General features: G+C 40.4%; 1 protein-coding gene, 1 long non-coding RNA gene and 1 pseudogene across 2 annotated transcripts; 1 reads left to right on the top strand and 2 right to left on the bottom strand.

Moving 5' to 3' along the window:
• Window positions 1–4791: 4791 nt before the first annotated feature.
• LOC114465962 (transmembrane 9 superfamily member 2 pseudogene) lies at window positions 4792–6558 on the bottom strand (annotated as a pseudogene).
• Window positions 6559–12332: 5774 nt separating this feature from the next.
• On the top strand, window positions 12333–13442 carry LOC114466069 (uncharacterized). Its single transcript, XR_003674378.1, has 3 exons — window positions 12333–12653; window positions 12745–12996; window positions 13408–13442. It is a non-coding gene; the product is annotated as an uncharacterized LOC114466069 (long non-coding RNA).
• A 3937-nt stretch (window positions 13443–17379) lies between these two features.
• On the bottom strand, window positions 17380–21276 carry LOC114465276 (acidic repeat-containing protein-like). Its single transcript, XM_028450185.1, has 4 exons — window positions 20871–21276; window positions 20348–20509; window positions 20200–20268; window positions 17380–18506 (listed from the first exon to the last, which is right to left on the bottom strand). Exons 1-4 carry the CDS (start codon window positions 21055–21057, stop codon window positions 17608–17610), a joined length of 1317 nt encoding a protein of 438 aa, XP_028305986.1. The 5' UTR covers window positions 21058–21276; the 3' UTR covers window positions 17380–17607.
• Window positions 21277–26690: the final 5414 nt, after the last annotated feature.

Here is a 26690-nt window from a genome sequence, read left to right as displayed (position 1 = left end):
GTTTTGATAGACGACCCAAATGCAGAGGGAGATGAAAGGGGAGGACAGGAAAGAGTAGTACACAGTGTGTACACAGAAATGCCCCAGCCTTCCTAAAGGAACTCATCCCCCAGACCTCCTCATGCACCCTCCGTTCCGGCAAAGCTCTCCTCCTCAAGTTATGTTCATTGTGGGTCTTAGGCTTTTTTCGTAGCACTTTGAGATTTCTTTAATATAAAGTGCAATACAAATAAAATGTGATTCCAACAAAGTTCAAACTAAAAACCCACACTCAAAAACCCACTAAGTGACTGACTCACAAACTGATTTACTTCCTTACAGACCGACCGACTCTCCGACTCTCACTCACAGACTGACCGTTACGGCCACAAAAAGGAAGACCGTAACTGAACAAACACCACAACTGAAGGACCACAACAAAGAGACATAACAAAGCCTTTTATTTATTGGCAGAGCACTTTTAAATGAAAATTTGCTGGAGGTAAGGACCCATAGGTTGTGCCAAATCAATGTAATTAACAAAACCCAAGCCTATCGACCTCTCTAATCTCAGCAGAAACAAAAATAACTTAAAAAGGCTGACTAACTAATCTACATAAAAAGTTTTAGTAAAAGTAAAGCAGGTGGCACCAACGTCTTACCTAATGTGTGTAGACAACAAGTTACCTATGTGCTGTAAATGTAGGGTACCCAACTTGTCTGAAACCCATACCACCTTGTAACAAACAACAGACATTTCCTAAAGCAGCTCATTTAGTGTCAGGAGAGAGAGACAAGCTGGCAGTCCTTTATAAAGACTGGCTCCAGAGCTGATTGGTGCAGCCACAGCAGAGGAGTCCAATCAGCAGTCCAGCAGCTTCTGATCAGGTGTCTCCAATCCCTCGTTAGTCACTGCAAGACAGGGACAGAAAACAGAAGAAACATACAATATTGTCAGGCACAGACTGACTGACTTACAGACTGACTGACTCACAGACTGATTGACTGACTCAAAGACTGACTGATTCACAGACCGACTCACTCAGACTGACTGACTCACAGACTTACTGACTCACAGACTGATTGACTGACTCAAAGACTGACTGATTCACAGACCGACTCACTCACAGACTGACTGATTTACAGACCGACTGACTCACAGACTCACTCAGATTGACTGACTGACTCACAGACTAATTGACTCACTCACAGATGAACTCACTCACAGACTGACTTAACTCACACACTGACTGACAGACTCATTGACTGACTGACTCACAGACTAAATGACCCACTCAGACTGACTGACTGAAAAACTCCCAGACTGATTGACTTACTCACAGACTGACTGATTCACAGACTGACTCATTCACAAACTGGCTCACAACCTGACTGAATCACGTACATACCCACTCACAGACTGACTGACTCACTCATTCACAGAATGACTGACTACATCACAGACTGATTCACAGACTGAATGACTGACTGACTGACTCTCAGACTCACTCACTGACTGATTGACTCACAGACTTACAGACTGACTGATTGACTCACAGACTTACAGACTGACTGACTGACTCACAGACTCACTCACTGACTGGTTGACTCACAGACTTACAGACTGACTGACTTGCAGACCGATCAACTCACTCACAGACTGACTGGCTGACTGACTTACAGACAAACAGGCTGACTGACTGACTCATTTCCAGAAAGACAAACTGACTCACTCACAGACTGACTGACTGACAGACTCACAGGCTGACTTACAGAATGATTGACTCACAGACTCACAGACTGGCTGACTCACAGACTGACTGACTGACAGACTCACAGGCTGACTTACAGAATGATTGACTCACAGACTCACAGACTGGCTGACTCACAGACTGACAGACTCCCTCACAGACAGACAGACTCACTCACTGACAGACTCCCTCACAGACAGACAGACTCACTCACTGACAGACAGACAGACAGACACTCACTCGCAAATTGACAGGCTGACTCAAAGACTGACTGACTGACTGACTGACTCAAAGACTCACTCACAGACTGACTGACTTACTGACTCACAGACTTACAGACACACTCACAGACTGACTGGCTGACTCACTCACAAATTGACTCACTCAGACTGACTGACTTACAGACTCACCGGCTGACTGACTCACAGAGAGACAGACAGACAGACAGACAGACAGACTCACAGACTCAATCACAGACAGACTGACTCACTCACAGACTGACCGGCTGACTCACTCACAGATTGACTCATAGACTGACTGACTGACTGGCTGGCTGACTCACTCACAGACTGACTGACTCACAGACTGACTGACTGAGTCACAGACTTACAGACTCACTCACAGACAGACAGACTGACTGACTCACAGACTTACAGACTCACTCACAGATTGACTGACTTACAGACTAAATGACCCACTCACAGACTGACTGACAAACTCAGACTGGCAGGCGAGGGGAATAAGAATAGAGAAGGTGTTTTGAGATAGGCTAGCCATAACATTATTCATAGTTTGACTTACAGAAAGACAAACTGACTCACTCACAGACTGACTGACAGATTCACAGGCTGACTGACTGACTGACTGACTGACTCACAGACTGACTGATTCACATACCGACTCACTCAGACTGACTGGCTGACTGACTCCCAGATTGACTGACTCACAGGCTGGCTGACTCAGACTGACAGACTCACTCACAAATTGACTGGCTGACTCAAAGACTGACTGACTGACTCACAGACCCACTCACAGACTGACTGACTGACTCACTCACAGACTGACTGGCTGACTCACTCACTCACAGACAGACAGACTGACTCACAGACTGATGGACTTACAGACACACTCACAGACTGACTGACTCACTGACTCAGACTCAATCACAGACTGACTGACTGACTCACAGCCTGACTGATTAGTCATAGATTGACTCACAGACAAACTAACTGACTCACCGTCTGACTGACAGACTCACACTTGTTCACAATTGTTCCATTCCTGTGCAGGACTTTCCTCCATAAAGAGGTTTGATTGGGCCCAAAAAAATCCAGCCCGACCCGAGCCTGACCCATTAACTTAAATTGTAGGTCAGAGCCCAAAGCAAACCTGACGTAAATGATTATTTCATTGAACGTATTGTTACCGGTAGATTAGTAGTGCGGTGCCTTGTGCAGATGGGGGGAGGGGTGGTGCGTGTAATGTAATGACGTGACTCGAGTCGTTATCACAGTTTTACAGGCTTTAATGGAGGTCATAGTAACACGCCAAAAATAAACAATCAAACACACAAAGAACCGTCTTACACTGTCATACACTCACACTACCGTGGGAATAGAATTTTTTACTACTCTTTTCCCTGCTTACGCCTGCTCTTTCCCCAGCCTCCCAGCCAATCAACACTCAGAACACATGTAAACAAAGACATACATTGGCAGAGAAATCTGCACATAACCATGATACCTTCTCAGCCATGGGAAATCTCAACATCAGTTAACCACTGAATACACATAAGTGGAACATAACCAGACATAGAACCCTGTTCATTACAGTATGCAGACCAGACCGGGCGGCCCGTGCGTGGAACGCAGCCCTGACTGAAGCACGCAATCATATTTGTTCCCTGCGCTCCGCAGCAGCAAGTGAGGAATGAGCAAAATAAGTAATATTCAGTGAATGTGAACGCTGAACAACAAAACGCAACACAACGCCGTCAATATCCTGTCCCACTACTAGAAAAAATCATTTTAGAAATGATACCACACCAATATAGAAACGTTTTTATGTTTATTAAAAAAATAATATTTGTGTAATAGAGATTTAATAAAAAGTGAAAAATGAAACCCAAACATGGCCCAGCCTGACAGCTGAGTGGGAAAATGATGCCCGAGGCTTGGGCCTAGAATCTAAACTCTAACTCTATACAGGTCTAAGCCTTCTCCTCTTTGTCCTTAAGGGTAGACTGAATCTGATGGTGAAAGACCAGCTCTTGACTATGTTGTGTGTAGTTACATAGTAACTACAAGTAACATAAAAAAACAAAAACAAATAACACTTCTTCTAGTACTATAGATGGCAGGACCTGCAGCCTATCAAACTTGCAGCACTTGTTGCTCTTACGATGGGGTTTTCCTCCAGTCAAAACTCTTGCTTGTGTTGTACGTTGCTTTGGACAAAAGCGTCTGATAAAAGAAATTGTAGATCTCTGTGATCACAGCTGGGGTAAACAGAATGAGATCTATCTATCACATTGTCTATGTCACATCTAAAACCTACAGTCAATCAGACTAGTAATATAATTGATTCATTGTGCGTTTGTGTGTGCGCACCTCTCTTTAGTCAGGCTTCTGTTTGTTTCTATATTTCTTTTGTCATGGGCAAAGAGCAGTAGAGATGTATCATTTTACTATCGGTGAGTTGCGGTGTTTTTCCTGTTTCTTTTTTTTATTACATTAGGTTTTTTAATGACACAAAAATAGACAAAAACAATTAATGAACATAATAATAATAAATATCAATATGAGCTGCAAAAAGTAACCAAATAAGTTGACGATGCCTGAACAGGCCACGCCCACTGTCTGAGATTACATCCATCCAATATGTCTGGCTTCAATCCCACGTGCACGACTTCACTCCCACAACAGAAAGAAAGAAATGAAAGAAAAGCAGCTCAGAGTTCACGTGAGTCTCTGGAATCATGGACTGTTCTGGTTCCAGTTCTCAGTCTGCAGCTGGTACAGAGCTTTAAAGCACAGTCTGAGAGGGGGCGGAGCTTTGACCTTCAATCCCCCTTCACCACGCTGTAGATCTTAGTAACGAACCAGAAACAGGCAAAGAAACCTATCGTACCTGTGAAGAGGAAGAAGACCAGGGCCATGTTGATAGTGTATCCAAAGTAGAGAATAGTACTGGCCAGTCCAGTAATCTGTAACTGCCAGTGATAGTCATCAGCACACAGGTGGAAGTAGCACAGCAGGATGGTGGCCTCAGAGCATGTGATGACCAGAATGATGAAGACCAGGAAGAGGAACCCAAACATGTAGTACATCTGATGGGACCAGATGGAGTTGAGGATGAAAAAAAGCTGGATGAAGATGCATCCAAAAGGCAGAACCCCTCCCATGATGAGCCCAGGGAAAGGCTTGGTGTAGAAGGACTGCTGTGGGATCTGACAAGGGATCTGATTGGTCCTCACTGAGTGCTCGATGCCAGTCGTCTTAAAGCCAAAGTACACTCCAATGAAGGTGAGGGGCACTGAGATACAGAACCACAAGGCCAGGATAGCCACCAGGGTCCCAAAGGGCATGGCTGCTGAGGAGCCAGGACACAGGAAGGCCGTCAGCAGCACGTTGGTCTTCCACTTTTCTCCTCCAAAAGATTTGTAGAGGTGAGCAGCCACGTATCCAGGAGTTTCCAGGAGAACCCAGAGAACCACAGAGCAGGTCATCAGAGCTCCACGGTTAGCAGGAGACAGGAACCCAAGGCACGCAAAGAATAGGGTGACAAAGGTCATAATGAAGATCTGAGTTCGAGACCCAAGAAACACTGCGAGCAGCATTCCCTGCTTAGGAGGATGGAACACGTCCCCATAGACCAGCTTCCATCCAAACTCCTCCTAAGCATCCTCCACAGAGTCCATCTGGTTGTATCTAGCGATGTCTTTATGTAAAGTCCTCAGCATGATCATAGCCCCCATCCCATAGAGAAACAACTCGATCACCAAGGAGTTCATGATGCTGAACCACTGGATGTTGGTGTGAGGCACTGATTCCAAGGTGTAGTCCCATAGAGAAGCCCAGCGGATGTTTTTGTCTTCCACAAAGCTGATGGAGTATGTGTACGGGATCGTAAACACTCCAGTGTGCTTGTCCTTCAGAAACTTTGGTTTCTCAAGCGGTCAGGGCTGTCCTCATTAGGATTCTTTGGCCACCACCAACCGAGCTCCGAGCTGCTCGTGTTCAACGATGTGATAATGTATGGTGATGTCCACGTGATTAAAGATCTAAAAAGCATCTTTTTCATTGAAGTTTGTATTAACCACACAGGCATCTTTGGGTCGACCAGCTTCAGTGACAAAACAGCCGATGGAAAAACCAGGATTACAGAACTTCTGACCTTCTACATCATAGCACCAGGTGTTATCTACTATCCAGTGATGCTGGTAGTTGAGTAACATTCCTTTCTTAAGGAAGTCCATCTTGGCTCTGTCTGAAGGCTTGTTGGTGTCATAGAAGCGCGTGCACACCTTCTGACACATCACGGACTTCTTAAACTCAAACTTGTACGGCAAGGGTTCGATCCTCTCTCCAAACAGAACCTGGCCCAGATGCTCTAAGGGTCGCTTCTCTTTCGTCTCTGAGCAAAAGTCAAATGCTGTGTACTCAACGGACTCCACTGAATCCAGCCTGTTCACAAACAGCTCGATGGTAGACTTGCAGTCCGGAACGTTGTTTTTCCTGGGCTCACAGAAGCTGACCGGGACCAGGTCCGGGAGGTAGAAAACAGAGACTGAAGTCGGCAGAGCGGCCCGGAGCAGCCACGGTAGCATGTCGGAGGAGGACGGAGCTCCTTCAGCCCGAACACAGGCTCTGTTCCCAGTCAGCAGTCACTTTGGGCACCGAGGGCCCTGGGTTTTTCCTGTTTCTTTAGGTAATGAGGTACAGGCTGTTTTTTTACTGAAACTATGCAATGTAGGCTACTTGCATAGTCACATAATTTTGGAATATTGCAGGATGGATACAACAATATTTATTATAAGAGAAATAATTAGAAATGTGATTTTTCTCAACCTCTCATCTAAATATATCATCACTTGTCCGCAACATTTGTTTACATGTGATGCTGGACCAGATAGGAAAGGACTCAAATGCGAGAGATTATTCCAAAACAAGTTTGGTACACGGGCAGGCAGTCAAGGATTTACCTTCTTCATATGAAACTGTAGAAAACAGTCTCTAGCTGGGTTTCTATTGGAGATTTTTGCAAAATAAAAGCAATATTTCTAAATGTCGACAAAGTATAACTGTGTTTCAGTTGAACAATGTTTTGGGCAGGAGCCTCGTAACTCCTGTGAAATCTCATCCCGTGAGGCTTCGCCACAGGAAGATAGACACTCAGAACCTCTTTATACAGTAACACTCCGTATTTCTTTGTTGTTTCACGTCTAATGTGGCAGTAAAAATTTTAAAGTCTAATTAATAAATGTCCCAGTCTCCTCTTCTGTTTACACGTACCGCGTTTCTGCGACGTGTATATGCGGAAAAAGTGTTTCCATAGCGCTTTTGTGACATATTTCAATATTGAAACGTCTGAAAATCTTCTTCATGAAAGCGTAAAAACTTTTTAGCAATATTTCAGTGTTTTTTTTCCTCAAAATTCAGGTGTTTCCATTACCTATTTTTATTGCGCTATTTAGATTTTGTGCATTTCCAAAAGTAATGGAAATGTAGCTTCTAACATGTTGCTCCACAGTTTTCTGCTTGTGAAGGCTGAGAAAAGTAAGGGCTGACGGACTTCAATGCTGTAAGTCAGCTGTGATGTCATCCCGTACTCCGACCTCAGACCCAAAGAACGAAATAAAAACTGATGCGCAGCTGGAATTACATGAAAAACAACAGGACATATGACAGGACACACAACACAATGAACAACCCAACTACAAAAGTAAATACACAAATAACAAACAAAACAAAAAATATAAAAAACAACAATTACATTACAAAACAAGAGCACAAACCTCTGCCAAGTTTTTACACTCCAAAGATTGTTCTGGATACTGTATCTACAATACCTGTCGGTTCATCTCCAAAATCAAACTCATTCTTTCTTTTGAGATTGTCTATCAGCTTACCAAATTTCATTCAAATCCTTCCAGAACTTTTTTACCTATCCTGCAAAAAAAAAAAAACATGCACATTAACAGACGGACAAACGCCGTCTCATTATTACCTCATTGGTGGAAACTAGAGACAGAAAAAGACAAAATAAACATATGAAACAAAATTCAATTAAAAACAACACAATCAACAACAAAACCACAGAAAAGGACAACAAAAACATATCAAAGGCAAGGTAAATTGATCTGTATAGCAAGTTAAATTAAGTGCTCAGTGTGCCTAAAAGAAGACATAAAATGTCAAAACACAAGAATCCATGCAGTGACAAAACCGATAAAAATAAAAACTGATTTTTAAAAACAATCAAAAACACACAAAATGTAAAAAGAAAAAAGAAGCAGTTACGTTTCCCTCACCTGAAAAAACGCCATTGAAACGATAGCGTTTGAAAGGAACATGAAATGCCAGATTGACAATCTTTGTTTAGATTGTTATAGTGTTTACTAACCTTTAGCTACTAAAGACTTTATAGAAGTAAAAAATAAATTAAAAAAAGGCTAAAGTTCATAATAACAGATTCACTTCTGTAAACTTTGTTTCTTCAAGCTGTCACCATAAGGTAGCTAACAGCTCTACAGCGCTACCCACTCTCTAAATGGTCACATTCAGAAATGACAACCTGTTTCAGGACAAGCTTTAGGAAATACTGCCACTTTGTGACCAAGCCTGGGAAGAGCATCATACTGTATCTCAGATGTGGGCAACTTTTGTCACAGCAGGGCCACAAAAATTTGATTTTTCTGATTCGAGAGCCACATTATCAATTCGTGTGAGCATTTAGAATAAATGCATTAATACTAATGCAATTTTTAGTGTAATTTTCTTGTTTTGTTTTTGTGGTCATTCTGTGTAATTTCTTTCTCATTCTGCTCTTTCTGTTGTGTTGTCTTATTTTGTCATTTTGTGTGTTTTTGAGGTCATTTAGCGTATTTTCCTCTCATTTGGTTTGTCTTAATGACCCCATTTGTGTATTTTTGTTGTGATTTTGGAGACATTTTTTGAGCCTATGCTACAAATCTAGATCATTATAATCTGGATTCATCTCTGTTAGCGGTCTTCAACTAACCAAACATTCCTTGTCAGAGAGAAGCTGTTCTACGAAGCTCGATAACAACACACTCATTTAAGCCAAGTGTTTTCAGCATCGGTACGTGGGCGTTCACATAAAAGGGGTGGAGATTGCAGCGTCTCACCAATCAATGGAGAACCTGGCAGAGCGACCATCTTTACAATGAAGGAACAGTTTATGATCTTAAACAAATATAATGAATTTAAACCCATGATGGCAGCAAAAAGCAAGTGTCAGTGCAGCGTGCACCAAGTTCGAATCCCACTCTATTCAAGTCATTGTTGTTGTGTCCTTGGGCAAGGCCTCGTAGCTTATGACATAATGGTTTCTGTACTGCTAAGCACTATATAAATCCAAGCCATTATTATTGTAGGTATTGTAGGCAATTATAGGTTATTTATTTCAGGCTCAGTAATTGTGATAACTTGTTATTGAACTTTAATAATTAAGCACATACTTTCTTCCTCTGTTTATGGCCACATCTTTATACTTAAGCAGGGTGTTGCTTCACCCTCTTTAACCTCTCTACATTTGTCACCAGACTGCTTCAACAGATTACACCCCACAAAACAATATGCACAATAGTAGCATCTCATTATACTTTCAAGGACAACCAAAAGAGCTTAGTGATGGGAGCAGGGTCGGGCCAGCTGTGGGGCTTCAGATGGGCTACAAAACCACCTTGGTGGGGGTTGTGGTACCTTTTCACCAACCAATCAGAAAGGGTTTGAAAAACGTAATTTCCACTACTTGACTTCTGTCAAAGTAGAAGTAACCCTAACCCCAAGGCTGCCCTCTTTTTACATCTTCCCTTCCAATAAAGTTTTTCTTCCAATTCCTTAGGGAGAAAATTATGCCATAAAATACATTTATTCGTTTTATTGTAATAATAAAATATGCATAGCTGTCATAAAATTATTGCACTCCATGTAGTGTTGACCTTCCATAGCTCCGGAGCCCCTAAAGGGACAGGGGTGACAAAAAAAACTTTTGCGAGATCTCGCAATGTCATTTCGTGAGCCAGTGAACCGGAAGTAAAACAGACACGACAATGGAGGAGCATATGGGAGCATAATATGAATGTGGGACTGATCATGGAAGACGATTTGGAGCGGTTCTTAGTTTGTAGAGAGGTTCCAAGAGAGGACATAACACGAATGAAGAGAGACAAGGTGAGCATACAATTCATTCTATAACTTAACACACTCGCATTCGTGGCTAACAAAGTTAGCGTTAATGCTATGCTATCGTAAGCTAATATAAGTAACGTTTGTAGAAATGCATCATTGTTTCGTTTTAATATAGGGAAGGCACACTTGACAGCCTAATGGCAGTCATGACATGATATGATTAAACTTGAACAAAGAACAAAAACTTGTTGCCATGGTAACTTTGGACGCCATGGCTGGTTGTGCTTAGCGACTGTAGACTATTGAGGCCGGTCCGGTCTGGTAAATTCGGGTAAATCAGGAAAGTGTATCATCGTGACCAGCTGGTTAACGCTCCTTGCCAGTTATTTATCATAGTATAAAGTTAGAGAAATGAATATAGCCAACACCTTTTGCGGTAAAGGTGGCTTAAAGAGCTGAGCTTGACCTTGTGAGCTTTGCATAAAGTGTAATTTAGCAAAGCAACCTTTGCCAGTGGTCAAAGATCATTCTCAGATTATTTTATTAATCAGGTTAAAACTACTCAATAAAATAACACGTTGATAAGATCTCTGACAGAGCACTGTCTTTTACTTTATTAGCATCAATACCTTTCTGAAACATACATGATTTAATGTAGAAGCCATTTGAAACTAATTGGAAGAATTCATATTTAAGTGGCAAATCAAACCTTAATTTTAAATCAATAAATGATGTATTAATTTCAATATAAGTAAGTGGGTTGTGTATGTTATATTCTATACCTGCCCATAAGAAGCTGGGTTATGGGTGGAGTTGTTTTTCTTCTTTCTTTTGATGCTGAATCATGGAATTCTCATCTGCCAAAATAAGTGGTACATTAACTTTAAGTAATGGAATTATTTAACGAATGAAAGTGGACATATCATTCAGGGTGCTTTTAAAACTGTTAAAGAGGAATCTGCACTACAGTCAATAAGTTTATACATTTGAATGAATAAATACAGAAATAAAAATTTCCATAAACCTGGGTGCTTCTGTCACTGTCAGATGAATGTGAAAGATCCTGCAGATACGTGATGGAATCATCTAAGTGAGATCCATCTTCCAGCAGCTCATTTTTCTCAGATCAGGAGATAGATAATAAATAAATAGCATTTCACTTGCATGGATTAACTAGATTTTTGATTAATAGAAATAGACATAATGTGATATGTGTGAAGTTGGACAGCTTTCTATCTGACATCTCTATGTACAAACTTTTACTGTACTTACTCTAAGACCAGCTATGTCAAATTGCGGGTTACCACTGAAACACTGCATTGACACTGTTCTCTTTCTCTTGTGTTTGCAGGTTGACAAGGCAGTGTTGCGCATCATGACTGATGAGCAAATGACAAAATACATAACGTCATATGGTGACCGAGTAGCTGTCCTATCTTTCTGTGAACAAACACAGTGCCATAGCACCAATAAAGACACTCTTTTACAGAGATTAAAAGCTAAAATAGGGACACGCAAAATAAAATCAAAGACAAAAGGATCACTGAATGGTACCCCAGATGAACCCCAAAATACCATGGCCAGACAAAGAAATTCGGCAGGAGAGAAGACTTCAAGGAAGGTTGAAATTGGGTGGCTTAATTTTGGCAGTAACGGGTACAGTCAAGTACGGACCAACAGTGGTGGAGGTACAAGACATGTTACACTGGCAAAAACAACAACTGTTGCTCAGATCATGGAATTAGGAAAGGACCTATTTTTTCCTGATGGGCAGTCCACAAAAGGACCAGCTGATGACTTCACGATTGACATTTGTGATTTTAAAATGAACAAAATTCCCTTAGATAGCACTGTTGGCCACATGTATGAACAAACTAAACTGAAGCTACTCAGATTTTACATTTGTACAAAAGAGGGAGCTTCAACAGATCACTCCTCATCTGAGAAAAATGAGCTGCTTGAAGATGGATCTCACTCAGATGATTCCATCACAGAACTGCAGGATCATTCACATTCATCTGACACTGATGGAAGCACCCAGGTTTATGAAAATTTCAATTTTTGTAATACCTAAAGTCATATGAGTAGGTACATTCCATGTAATTGTCAGTGCCTTTTGTTTTTAGAGCCATGAGACAGACGTGTGTTGCTCAGTGAACACAGTGGAGGTGAACTAAAGATGAGTTGTAAACCACTCATCACAGAACTATGTCTGGAATGTAGTTCCGTCTATGTATTTGGCATGAAAACAACTCTTTTTGTAATGTTCGTTATTGTTTCATAGCGTGGTGAATGTGCAGATCACAACTTGTCCATTAAGACTGTTCTGAAGTTGTTGGATGATTTATTTGATAAGTTTTGAACAACGGAGCATTCTTTCACCTCCATTGTGTTCACTGAGCAGCGTGTGTCTCTACTTCATGGCTCTAAAAATAACAGGCACTGATAAATAAAGGGAATAGTCCAACTCATATGACTATAGGGATTATTACAATGGTCCAATTCACCTGCATGTTCAATCATCCCTTTTAATAGATTTTGTGTTTTGGTATGTATTCTTACACAGCATTTAATATTAAATTTGGAGTATATGTTCTGATGTTACAGCTGACAACTTTTTATCTTTGACTTGTTTTCAGATACAACCAAGATCAAAAAGGATAAGGGCAATATCTGAGAGTGAGATGGCACAAAGTCCAGATCCATCACATCCCTTTCAGTCAACCCCAACAGACATTAAATATAGTGACATTGGGCAAAGGCAAAACACAAGTGAGGTTAGTTTACCGGACCCCTTGTTTGACGAGGCAGATACACTTCTATGGGATCCCGACGATGACGTGGTGGTTATGCAATTTAATCATGCTGAGGAAGATGAGGACGTCTCACAGGTAATGTTTTATTTAAAATTTCTATATGAAAATATTTTTTTTGGACTTTCATTTCAAATGTTTAGCGGTGTGTCGTGAACAACTTGTATTGAAAACAAATATCCATTGTTATCTTTAGTGAAAGTGGAAGTCAGGCAAGTCCTTTTGATCTAATTCCTGGGATTGTGCAGCAACTTTAACTGGCTAATGATTTTATTATACTGTTGTCTCTGAAATGTAAGATGTTCCCTTTTTTTTATTTCTCAAACCCTAAGTGGACTTTTTATATGTTATTTGGCGTGTTCCTGAATTTGACTCAAAGTTACACTAATCTAGAAGAGTAATTTATAAAGACTTCTATAAAACATAGTCAGCAATGACATCATATATTTTAGGGTTAATGTGTCTGCTGTCATTTATTGTATTCTTCAGGGCGCTGAGGTGAGTGAAACACCTACGCAGGTTATACAGCTTCTATTGCCTTCAGCTGATGGCCTACCTACACTGGATGAGGAGCAGTCCATACATGAGGATGCAGTGCAAACAGCCCCAGTATGACACATCACTTCAATCATTTCTGATATTCTGGGGGGTAACTTGTATTTGGGGTATGAGATCACTAATTTGGAATAGAAAGCAGTTTGTAACAGGGTCTCATAAAACATGCGTTGGTTGAGTTTTTTTATGAGATACATTGGACCCAAAACTACTTTAACCTTGGCACAAACATGCTAAAAGCTATGATACTTTGGCCTCTGCTTTATTCATTGACCACTCTGTTTTTTTGTGTTTGTTTTGTTCTTCTAGTTGGACAGTGGGCTGTATTTCAATTTGGCCTCAGATTCAAGCAACTGGATTTCATCACCAACATCAGCCAGCAACCCAGGAAATCCACAGACAACACGACGTGCTTCAATTTGCAGGATAAAGGTTGTTGATGATCTTTTAGCTGTATTTACCGACAGCAGCATCATGAATATGACTTTAAAGATGGACTTTGTAAATGAAAAAGCTGTTGATGATGCCGGAGTGTCAAGGGACGTGTATACAGCCTTCTGGGAGCAATTTCTTGAACAGTGTGAAGGGGAAACAGAGCGAGTTCCAAGGCTTAGGCCAGATTTTTCTGAGGCTGAATGGCAAGCAGTGGGACGCATTTGGGTGAAAGGATTTGTAGACCATGGTGTCATGCCAGTGAAGCTATCGATGGCTTTCATTTTAGCATGCATCAATGGAATCGACCATGTTGATACAGACATCTTGATGTCATCGTTTCTTAACTATCTACCTCCGGTCGAGAGATCAGCTGTTGAGAAGGCTCTCCAGGGCACAATGGAGGAAAGTGATCAAGAAGACTTGCTCGACCTTTTCACACGAATGGGTTCCCATTTCTTACCTCCAGAGAACAGCATGAAGTCTGCCATAGAAACAATGGCTCACAAAGCCATTCTCCAAGAGCCAAAGTATATAGTTGATTGCTTCTCCACCCCCATGTCACTTGTAAAGTTGAAGCTACCAGATAAGGAAAGTGTGTTGAGTCTGTATGAGTTAAAAAAGCCCACAGGCAAAAGAGTGAAGCAACTGCTTGAAACAACAAAGGTGGTGCTGTCTCAAAGAGAACAAGCAACCTTAAACCATCTCCAACGTTATGTGAAAAATGCTGATCAAGCCAAAGCTGAGAAAATCCTACGCTTCTGCACAGGTTCATCAGTTATATGTGTTGATAAAATTATGGTTAGCTTTAATGCTGAAACTGGGCTCAACAGGAGGCCTGTTGCTCATACCTGTGGAGCTACACTCGATGTTCCATGTACATACAGTTCTTACCCAGAATTCCGTGCAGAGTTTGACAACATTCTGTCCAGCAACTACCTAGAAATGGACATCATTTGAACTTAAGAGCAATCTGGATCAGGCCAAATAGTAGCAGACCTCATTATATGGTTGATTCTATTTTATTTATTTTTTAATTTATTTTAGTTTGTCTCTTTTTGTTATTTAAACATTATGCACTGAACATTGTGGTAAGCAGTCTTTCATTTAATTTTATATCAGCCTGCTATTCTGTTTTTTATTGGTGCAATAGTACACCTCCATAATTTGTAGATTGATTTTATATTTTGAATTATAATTTGAAAATGACTGCTGCATAAATTTCCATCAGATTGAGTCTAACCCGGCGTCAATGCTGAACTTGTTCCTAAAAACCATATTAGTGTCTTATTCTGTACTTAATGAGTTGTCCATCACTTGGAGAATTGTTGATTGTTGATGTTATGCCAGTTGGTTGCTTATTCAGAAACCGTTTGCAATTCAATGTTGAGATACCAATGAGTGTTCCTGTTTACAAAATGTGTGAGATGGCCTTCAGAATGATTTTATTATTTCCATTATATTACTTTAATTTACTGCTGAAACTTAATGCCATCACATGTATTTTTATTGAGTGTGAGTGCATTTTGCCATGAAGTGATCTTGAAGTACTGTAATGTAAATATTTGTATCAACTGTTTTTTAGTGACAGACCAGTCCTATTAGGCAAAATTTACATTTATTCAGGGTGCAGATTTCACATGTTTTTCAAAATTCATACAGAATAATAAATACATTTCCTGCTAAACTCTGACATTACAGTTCTGGGCTACAAAGTTTGTTCATCTGCAGATACTGTATCTTCACTATCAATTACACGTCATTTCATATGAGCTGCAACTAACTATTCCCATCTGTGAAATAGAAAACATTTTGTGACATTTTTAGAAGCAAGTTTCACTTAAACGATTAATCCATTATGAAAATAGTTGGCAATTAAGCGCATAATGAAATATCCCTGACTTACAGAGATGTAGTGATGGCCTCTCTTAGGTGCCTATACAAGTTCACAGCCTAATAGGGATCTCTTGGTAGAGTCAGATGGGACTCTGCCATTAATATGTTGCATAGTTCATACACATCTGAATCGCATGGTATTGGCCGGCGAAAGACACATTCATCTTTGCACAGCTGAAGATGTTCATCTTCAACAGGGGAGGCAATGCATACATCACATTTGGCCGACCACTGGGCACACTGATGTTTTTTGATGGTCTGATGGTGTGTGCATTCCAAACCTGGATAGTGTCATCCAACTCATCCTGTTAAAGACAATGTACAAAATACAATTAGGAAGAACTGTACATACATATAAACCTTAATACTGCATTTATTTATTATATATATACACACACAATTCTCCCTGTCTGTCTCCCCCTCCTGCTTCCTCCATTTTCTTTCTTTCTTTCTGTCTGTCTCTCTCTCTCACACACACACACACACACACACACACACACACACACACACACACACACACACACACACACACACACACACACACACACACACACACACACGCGCTCACACGCTCACCTGGATGAGTCCCATGCAACAAAACTGAAGGATAGCCTTGTCCAGAAAACCGCCGTCAAAGAATCCATTGTCTCTGATATTTGAAAACAAGGACATCCAGAACTCCACACACTGGTTGCGCAGAAAGCACCACCAATACTCGATCCGTTGATTGGCAGTGCTTGCGCCGTCCAGGTAGCTGTCAACAGTCCCGTCTGGATGAATCGGGACGAGGAACCGCTGAAAGCCTCTGACATAGCCGTTTTTGGTCCCGAGATCAGCTCTCACAATCCTAGGGCAGACCCCTAAATGTTGGACTGCATCAATGTAATAACCCCCGATCAACTTTGGATCACTACTCGTGGTATAGGCATTAAGTCAGATTATTTTTTGAGAAAAACCGTCGATGCTTCCGTTGATACAAAAGCCATATGGCTTCAGTTTGTCATAGCTGTCCATGTGCCAAATGAAGTTGGGACCTTTCGAAAAGTAGTTCCGTCGTCTTAGGCGTCTTGCTTGCCTTCGTGACACTCCTCTCGGATCCAGCTCCTTTAACACCAAACGCACATCTTCCTTCTTAACGTGTAGTCCATGTTCTCTACACTTTGAGTACATCCACCTGTATCCGTGAAGCTGGCCAGAGTACTGTAGTTCGTTGCTGATGAATTCAACCAGGACCGCAAGATCAGAGTATCCATTACGACGAGAAAGTCTCCTCGCCCTGAGTGTTCTTTTCAGATGTCTCTCACTTATGTCAAAGCCATGTCTGCGGCCGAGAACGGCTTTAATATCTTTACACTTTAGGCCTATAGCAAAATAGAAATCAATAAACTTCCCCCATGGATGAATATGGTCCTCCATTGTCCTGTGTGTTTTACTTCCGGTTCTCAGGCGAAGGAAATAACGCTACGAAATATCGCAAAAGTTTTTTTTGTCACCTCTGTCCCTTTAGGGGCTCCGTAAATAAGAGATGTGAAAACGACATCAACACAAACTGGAGAGAGAAGAACTGATGCCTTAAAATAAACTTCACACATTTTATTAGGATTTTCAAATCTAAAACATTAGTTTTTCAAAATATTTAGGACACTAAAAAACACTGGAACAATTCATAACATTCATAAAAACAGTATAAAACCTTTAAATGCTTTAGAGGAACTCAAAAAAAATTCAAGATAAACTTAAATGAAGTGTTAATAATCAGTGTGTGTACACACCGGTGTCCTTACTAACAGTCTATGGTTTCTAAAATCATGTGGGGAAATGGCTCCTCTTGTGCTTTTCCAACACATCCACGTTATTACAACGTTTCTCAGATTTTGAGAGCCTCGCTTTCTGCTTTCCTTCGGGTTTCTGAGACTTCTTCAGTGTGCGACGTCTTTTGCATGGCCTTTTTGCTTTGTTGTCATCGCTCCCAGAGGAATTAGAGGTCACGTTTGGGGACCTGTCGGACCTCTTTGCTGCCATGGATTGAGTCTTTTGTCCTCCGGGGACCTTTCTCCGTATTTTAGAAGGTATCTTACAAAACTTGTACTTAACGTCATCCTCGCTGTCTTCCATGTCGCTGTTGGAGGAGTCCAGAGTGGCGTCACTCTCAAATTGTAAAGCCGGAGGAGAGTTTGCTTCCTCGTTGCCGTTGTCGGCACTGCTGCTTTGCAGATCTTCCCGTCGGAGCAGTGGTGGTGGAGGGGTTTCCTTCCTCTCATGCAGGGTTGTGACCACCAGCTCCTGCTGCACATCTGGGGTTTGCTCTTTGGTGGGGCTCTGCTGCAACACCTCCAGCTGCCCATTACATTCACTGGGAGCCTCTGGTTTCACAATAAATTCACTGGGAAGCTCTGATTTCACATTTAAGTCAGTTGGAGCCACTGGTGTCCCAGTCCAGTCACTGGGAGCCTCTGATTTTACAGTGAAGTCATTGGGAGTCACTGGTGTCCCAGTACAGTCACTTGGAGCCACTGGTATTCCAGGCCAGTCACTGGGAGCCACTGGTATTCCAGGCCAGTCACTGGGAGCCTCTGATTTTACAGTAAAGTCACTGGGAGTCTCTGTTCTTCCAGTACAATCACTGGGAGCCTGTAGTTGTCCAGTCCAGTTACCAAGAGTCACTGGATTGCACACTGACAGCTGCAGGGCCTCTGGTGTAAACACTGGAAGACAAGTTTGACCGGTTACAACTCATGCTTTCACACTACACGAGCACTAGTGTTAATTTTGACAGTAAATTTTGATTTAAGTAAGTCAGTAGTTTTATAAAGCGCTTTTTGCACATAAAATCACAAAGTGCTGTACAGAGTTGTGGTAAAAGTACAAGTGCAACACAATAGAATAATAAAACAAGAGTGCATAAATATAAGAACAGTAACATTAAAGAACAAATAAAAATTACTAAAAGCTGGATTTTAATTTAGTTTTAGACAGTCTTTTGACTTAAATGCAACTTAGTTTTAGTCCAAATATTGTCATCAGGAATATTTCAGGTATAGCCTAGTTTTAGTCAACTGAATGAATGAATGAATCAATCAATCAATATTTATTAAAAAAAAACAAAAAAAAACGCTTTTTATACAGAGATTCAGTTCAAAGTGCTTTTACATTGTTAAAAATACACCCACCCCATACAAACCCCGTCCACCACACAGACAAACAAGTTAAAATGAAGACAATGGCACATGGCTGGGTACAGAGGACCTAGGTAAAGAGACATCACACAGAGCCGTCTGCACCAGGAGCAGGACACAGATCGTGGGCACAGGGCACTGAGACAGAGCCCCCAGTCCAGCAAAATAGCAAAAGCTATTCATCATCACTGAGGGCCATGAGACAGACAGCACTGCAGCCAAGGCCCATCACAGCCCCTAGTGTAGAGGGCTTCCTCTGAGGAAACACTGGGATAGTAATCCTAAAACATAACAAAACTATAAAAACAACAAAAGAATATAGCCGCAAGCAGCGATAAACGGCCCTCGCCGCGCCGCCTTCACCAAATTTAAGTGCCTACGGCAATCTGCGCCATCTTTTCCGTGCCACCTTCGTTGCACCGCCTTTGATGCCCTGCCTCAAGTTCATACAAAGACATAATATAGCAGTGATTTTTATACTATCAATACATTATTATTGATTGGTATAGACAGAAATATACTATTAGATATAAACTTAGACATATTTATGATTTTTGTTGTTGCACTAACACATCCAAGAACATTGCTGGAGTAGGAGTAGTAGTAGTAGTAGTAGTGGTAGTAGTGAAAATCACTCCAGGAGGAGTGTGTTAAAGTTTGAGCTGAAGATTTTCAAGATTTGGTCAATGTCCTGTTAACACAAAATGGAGAGTATCTTGATACAAAATAACACGATAAAAAATAAAGCATGCGTCTCATTGACTTTTTAGATCAAGAAGCCAAAACAGAAGTTCATGAAACCAGCATTTGCTTTTTATTTGGGCAAACACCTTATTTTACACATTGAGAATGAAAAAATATATAACAGATGTGTGACTTCTACAGCCACTCGCTTCCACACAATCTTTTCTCCACTCGGACACTGCCCTGAACATTAGACCTAGAACATATGAGGCATGTGGCATCCGTCCTGTATGTTGTGCGTGCATCACGTTTCCCACAACTTGTGAACAAGTTTTTGAATAGTGATGCACAATATTGGATTTTTGGCCGATATTTTACAGCCCATTTGGGGGATAACAGATATCGATATTTTTCCCCCCTTACCCAATTGCAGAGTTAATCTAGTTTCTGTTGAACTGTGGCGGTTAATTCCCAGTGAGACTGTTACAGTGTCCTAACGATGATAATGTGATCAGAATCGATTGGCACCAATACTTACGCTCTTCTCCAGGGGTACACCGCACCTCCTCCTCCTCTTCTTTAATACAGGGAAGAAGAGCCTGGTTACCTGCACATATAATTAACATTGTGGGTAAAAAAAAAAGTCAAACAAACACTTGTTAATGTGCAATAATCTTTACACAAACCGTTTGTAGTGCAGGGTGTGTTGGCATGTGTTTCCTCTGCACTCACAGCAACTATATCACTCACACACATCTTTGTGTTTGGGGGTGTTTGCACAGGCTCTTCTTCACGACTATAGACCCCCTGCTTCTCCAATTTGACCATGGAAGGCTGCTCTGGGATCTCTGCACATAGAAATAAAGGCGTTAGAAAAGAAAATGAATAATACTGTGCAGGCGAGTTCACAGAAGCACAAAATGACATTTGGAAACAACAGGCAGGTGGACTTCTCTGTCTGCTGCACAAACATTCAATAATGTAGAAAACAAAATAAACAAAAACAAGTGTTTATTAAACTTGAAAACCTAATTTTATTTTCCCCTAAATAAAAATACTGTAACTAAATCTGGGTACAGTAAAAATAATTACAGAAATATCACTATTAATAACAAGCTTAAATACAAGAGGATGATGAAGGAAAGGAATTAAGTTCAACTGAGTCAAAGATAAATAACTAAATGATTTGAATAAATAACAAAAACTAGCCTGTGTATTGTTGCGGAGACCGGGCCATGTGTGGCGGGAACAGCGCTTCTTCTCCCGAGTCAGGTGAAGGCGAAGACCGCTCCTCGACGAACTCCCTGATGGTGGTCTGGAACAGATCCATGATCTCATCGGCCATGGTGGCCATGCGCTGTTTCAACAGCTCCCTCAGCCTCTGCATGTCCGCCATAGTTTCTCCTTACAGAAAAACAACAGAGCACCCTCTCTTTACTGCACACTCTTTCTCCTTCTTCTTCTTATTTATATTTCAGGCAGTTTAGACGCTACCAAGGCGAATTACTGCCACCCACTGGTAGAAGGTAGTGAAGTACTGAGCGTGCCGAATCTTCAAAGCGTGTACAAAGATCTAAGCGAGTTTTTTTTCGAAGCTTGGGTCGAGGCGCGTGTTGGTGACGTATGTGGTGATGTTCGAAGCCTTGCGAAGCGGCCGTACCACGTGACTGAATCCGGAAATGATTCGCTGGTTTGGAGCGCGATTCAAAATAAAACAGATGAGTCGACGCAATGGATTCCCCCTCACTTTTTGTGTTTTTGTGTTATTGCGCTTATTTTGGCATCCTATTCGAGCTTCTTCTTTTGCGATGGAACCAGCAAGAAAGAGAAGATTTTCTCCAGTTTGGGAGCACTTTGAGCAGATCTCACCTAATAAGGTAAGGCATAGCAATAATTATGTAATAATAGATTACACAAATATGACAACATATAATTTCTCTTGCTCACATTTGTCTTTTCTAAATAGGTTTGAATAATAGTTTTTTTAATTGTAGGTGAAGTGTCTGTTGTGCTCTAAACAACTGGGTTATAATAATAACACCTCAGCTATGCTAAGGCACTACCGAGCCTTGCATGGCAGTGTGGATTCCAACCTGGGTGAACCAAATATTGCTCGACTTGAAAGTCCCCTTCAATATTGGGAAAAACATAAATCTACATTTCCAAATCTGTACAAACTTGCCATTACATATCTATGTACACCTGCATCATCTGTGCCCTGTGAATGGGTTTTTTTCAAAGGCGGGTGAAATCCTGTGCAAAAAAAGAAATCGCCTAAGTCAAAATACTCTCGAAAAATTATTATTTTTAAATAAAAATGAATAAATGTATTTTTGTTTTTATTAAACTCTGTCAATAGTTGCCTAAGCACATACACGAACAAAGTCACACAAGCTCATTTTACATCACAACTTTCTCCACATTATTGGCTGTATTCTTTCAGACCATAGTTCAGACCCCACCATTTGTTATAGGCCCTTGGCATGTATTACATTTTTTTGTCCACATGATGACCCTTCGAACCATGTGCTGAGTAATAGGCTGCAATCCCTCAATGCTTCATGAGGCTCCATATTGCCATCACAACTAGAAGGGTCTGGGTATCGTTGGATAATCCCAAATTCATCTGTAAACCAAAATTAAATAACCGTTTTTCTTCGTCTCCTTTTCAAACAAAAAACAAAGAAAAAGTTTTACCGTTTTAATCAAAAAACCATAAAACAATTCCAAATTGGCCCGTTTTTCGATTGTCCCGTGTCAATTTCTCCTTTTCCCTTTTACAATTGAACATTGAAAAACAGCAGTTTTTCCTTTTCCATTCTCCTTTCCCCGTTTAGAACTGAAAATAGAAAATCAGCTGTTTTCTTTTTCCGTTCTGAACGTTGAAACAAAAAACGAAGTCACGTGGTCTGGCTTTTTTTCAGCCGACATGCGGAAGTGATGTGTCAGAATAAAAGCATACGATGAGAAAGAATGTAAAGCAGGCACATGATCTATCACAGAGAGTGATACATCATTAAAAGCCTTACAAAAGCTCATAAAGATCAAGTTTTGGTGTTTTTTTTAAAATTTCGACATGAACTCGCTTAGCCGGCCTGTCGTGTTTGAAAAACATAATCCTAAATGACCAGCAGAGGTCCTTACGTCCCAACAAACAATATGAGACACCAAATCCCTCCTGAAATATGATTGCATCCATTGCCTCGGGTCCCATTTACCACATTATCTGCTGTCACAACTTATATACAACTGGTACATTGAAACATACAACTGGTACAGAGACAATTTAAGAAAATGAATGGCTTGAGGCTTTTAAAAATAAGTTTCTTTGAGTCTGGTTTTATATTATATATGTTTTTCTTTTTAGCATATTATTAAATCCACATTTTTTTGTTTTTTATTTTGCAAACTGTTAAAAAAAAACTTTTATAGGTATGCTAATTCAAATATTGTTAGGACTGATTATATGAACATAGCAATTTTTGGATCAACATCAGCATTATAATTGTGATAAACGTAAAGCCACTGTATAGACTCTAGCCTATTAATTGACGCGCTTGCCGGCTTTCTCCTGAGCGTAAGAATGTGAAATAAGACAGTCCAATATCTTCTTTGTTTACAGAATATTTATTTCTCATTCAATAATTGTCTTCATTAATGCCATATGTACAGTATTCAATTAATAGTCCACATATTTCCATTATAAATCTCTATTACTTCATAACGTGGTGTACAGCAGCCAAAAAGGTGTAGGGCCTATGTGTTCTCCGTAGCAACACACCAAACATCCCGTGAAAGTTTCTACCAATAATGAGTATCACCTTAACCGAAAGGCAACATTTGCTGGTACAAATTGTGTCTTACACTTAATTCTCCTAACCACGCCTCCTACAATGATGCTAAACAAAAGCAGGTCAACTGCAGCAACAACCCACAGGAACCAAGGTCACCCAAGATCTCCCAGGAAGAGAAATGGTTTGTGACTGTAATTGTACGTGAAGATAGTTTGTGACATTTTGTAATGTGACAAATGTGTTGTGGTGTATGAATTTTGTTGGTATTGAGTTACCAGATCAGCACAGCCAAGATACTTTTTCTGTGTGTGTACTCTGATATTAAGTTAATTAGACATTTGTATTCCATTCATGAAGTCCAGGAAATGTTGAGTATACATACAATACTTGTCCCCAGCTTGTGCAGTTGTATTCACATTATATAAACACTTAACACAGGGAGGAACACAAACAGTAACCATAGTAACCAATACAACAGTCAATGTTGGAGTTAAAGTTAAGTTCTTCAAACACGAGGGGACAGCACTCTTTCTGAAACGTACTCCCTTCCGAATCAGAGTCATGTATTTCCAAAACGACTTTCTGTCTAGTTTAATTTAATACAGACAAAGGATTAAGAAAATGTTCGTGGCCGAGTGCAGGTTGTTTATTTTTCAGTGTTTATCCAACCAAAAGCATTAGAGTCAGCAGAATTCGGAGTGTATGAGTTAAGAGGAAATAGTTCTATATGTTGTGAAGAGTGTTTGTTCAACAAACTACTAAAATAAATGAACACAGTCTTTTAAAATGAATTTTTGAACATGCTTTAAACCAATAATCAATGCATCACTGACTTTAAATGGGAAATTAAATCACTGTAACAACTCAGTGAAAGACCTAGGTCAAAGTTCACAGATGGGAAATTGACTGTATGAGTCAAGTCTGCATTAACACACAACACAGAAGAGGCTAAAAGGACACTGCAACAGTGTGGCTTTGAATTATAGACAGGATTATTCTGACATTGTTTTCCCAAGGAACCTGGAAGTAATGCTCCATGTCATCATGTGCATATTGTGTGAGGGGACAACAAGAACACCCTTGTGATAGGAGCAATTCTCAATTCTGACATATTGTACATTTTAAATATATTGACTAACACTTGATTTAAACACTAACAAGGATGAAATTAGACGAATATTTATACAATTTAGAAAGGGTGAACCATGACATCTTTTGAAATCCCACTTCATCTGCTTGACTATTTGTCTCTATTGGTGACAGTAACAATGAAATGTGCTTTTATTGTGGCTTATGCCTTGAATGAGAGACAAGTAGCATTTACAGTAAGGGACCTTTGCATGATGTGAATACACACAATGACTAACTTGCTCAGGTGATGTCTATGTTCCTCTATGCTATAGTTGCGACTGTTGTCTAATAATTTACACGTGTGGCTTATCCTCCTCTGTCATCATCTTTGAAATCTTGCGCGTGTTCAAAGTGCATGCTGGGAAATACTGTATAGCTGGATGAGTACGCACAAGTACAGTCAATGGAACAGTTGAAGAAAAGTTTTTCTGATCTATCCTCATGATCTCCGCATTTCTCTGCCCTTTCCATGCAAAACAATCTCGCCTTGCCCCCTCACTCTCCCAACAAGGTAATAGTGTTCTTACTGCAGGGTGACAATCTTCAGAATGTCCTTTAAGATTCACCCAATAATTCATTACTAATTGTATTCTCCTCAAGTGCAAAGGCATCTCGCCCATCTCAACCTGAAGGGCTGAGACAGGAGAAGTCCTAAAAGCCCCACCACAAATCCTCAATGCACTCGATTGCACTACCTCAAGCTTCTTCAACACGCTTACTGTGGCTGAACCGTATACACTACTTCCATAATATAATACTGATCTAATCAGAGCTATATCTTCTTTAATGCTGATCTACTTGCCCCCCACTCCACACCAGAAAGACACCTCATCACATTTAGAATCTTCTTACATTTTGACACAATATGATTTATATGAAAATTCCATGTTAATCCAGAGTCAACCACATTCCCAAAAACTTAAACTCCTTCACTTGTTCCACATGTTGTCCATATATCTTAATATTTGCATCAAATCTCTTTTTCCTTGTAAAAAAAAAAACATTGCTTTCGTTTTCTCCACAGAAAACCTAAACCTAAACCCCCATGAATAATATTTTTTTTTTTTTGCATTCACTATTTCTACTCAATTATGTGATCCATGTTGAATAATTTTTTTTTTCTTCCAGCTGATAAAGATACATTTTGCTCTTGAAAAAAAAACAAACAAACAAAAAAAAAAAAACAATCAATAAAAAAAGCTATTCTTACAACAGCAATAATTCCTTAATGCCTACTAACTTATATTTCTAAAAAAAATTTTTAATATGGTCCAGTGAAAAAAATCCAACATTCTTCAGAGGAAGAATTTATGATCCAACTGTTCAGATTAATTGAGTCATAACAAGCATGTAGTCTCACGAGGCTGACTGTATCTGAGTTTTCTCCACTGTGAGTGTTGCTAATTCCCAATATTACTCTTGACCACCGAGGAGCCGCAAATCTTGCGTCCGTTTATTTACATTAACAATATAACAGTAGTTAACTTACCTCAGGCTGGTGACGAACTTTATTGCCAAGATAACATTATTGGGCAAACTTGCCGCTCTGTCCCGCTCATGCATCTGGTGACTGTGGACAGTATTTGCTCTCCTGGAAAATCAATACAGGACGAAAGTTCCTACCCAGTATAAAGGTTTAAATCCCCATGCGATTAGAGTGTTGAAGACATGACTATTTATTTTAAAAGCATAAAAATGGTTTATGCTGACCAAAAAAATAAAATAATAATAATTTTGATTAAGAATCAATTATATATATATATATATGGTAGGTAAATGGTAAATGGACTTGATTTTACATAGCACTTTATCATCACACTGAAGCAGTCTCAAAGCACTTTACACATCAGCTCATTCACCCAATCACTCTCACATTCACACACCAATGGGACAGGACTGCCATGCAAGGCGCCATGGGAGTAACATAGGGTTCAGTGTCTTGCCCAAGGACACTTCGACACCGGTACTGGGATCGAACCCCCAACCTCTTGATTAGAAGACGACCCACTACCACCTGAGCCACGGTCGCTAGGATAGCCAATCCGTTTTTAGGAGTGTCACGTGCGAGGCCAAGGGGGGGCTTGGCCCCGCCCATGCCGGAAAG

Source organism: Gouania willdenowi, chromosome 6 (assembly GCF_900634775.1).
Source record: "Gouania willdenowi chromosome 6, fGouWil2.1, whole genome shotgun sequence".
Classification (NCBI taxonomy): domain Eukaryota; kingdom Metazoa; phylum Chordata; class Actinopteri; order Blenniiformes; family Gobiesocidae; genus Gouania; species Gouania willdenowi.
Note: the sequence above shows the minus strand (reverse complement) of the source record. Positions and strands in the feature narration are given on the sequence as shown.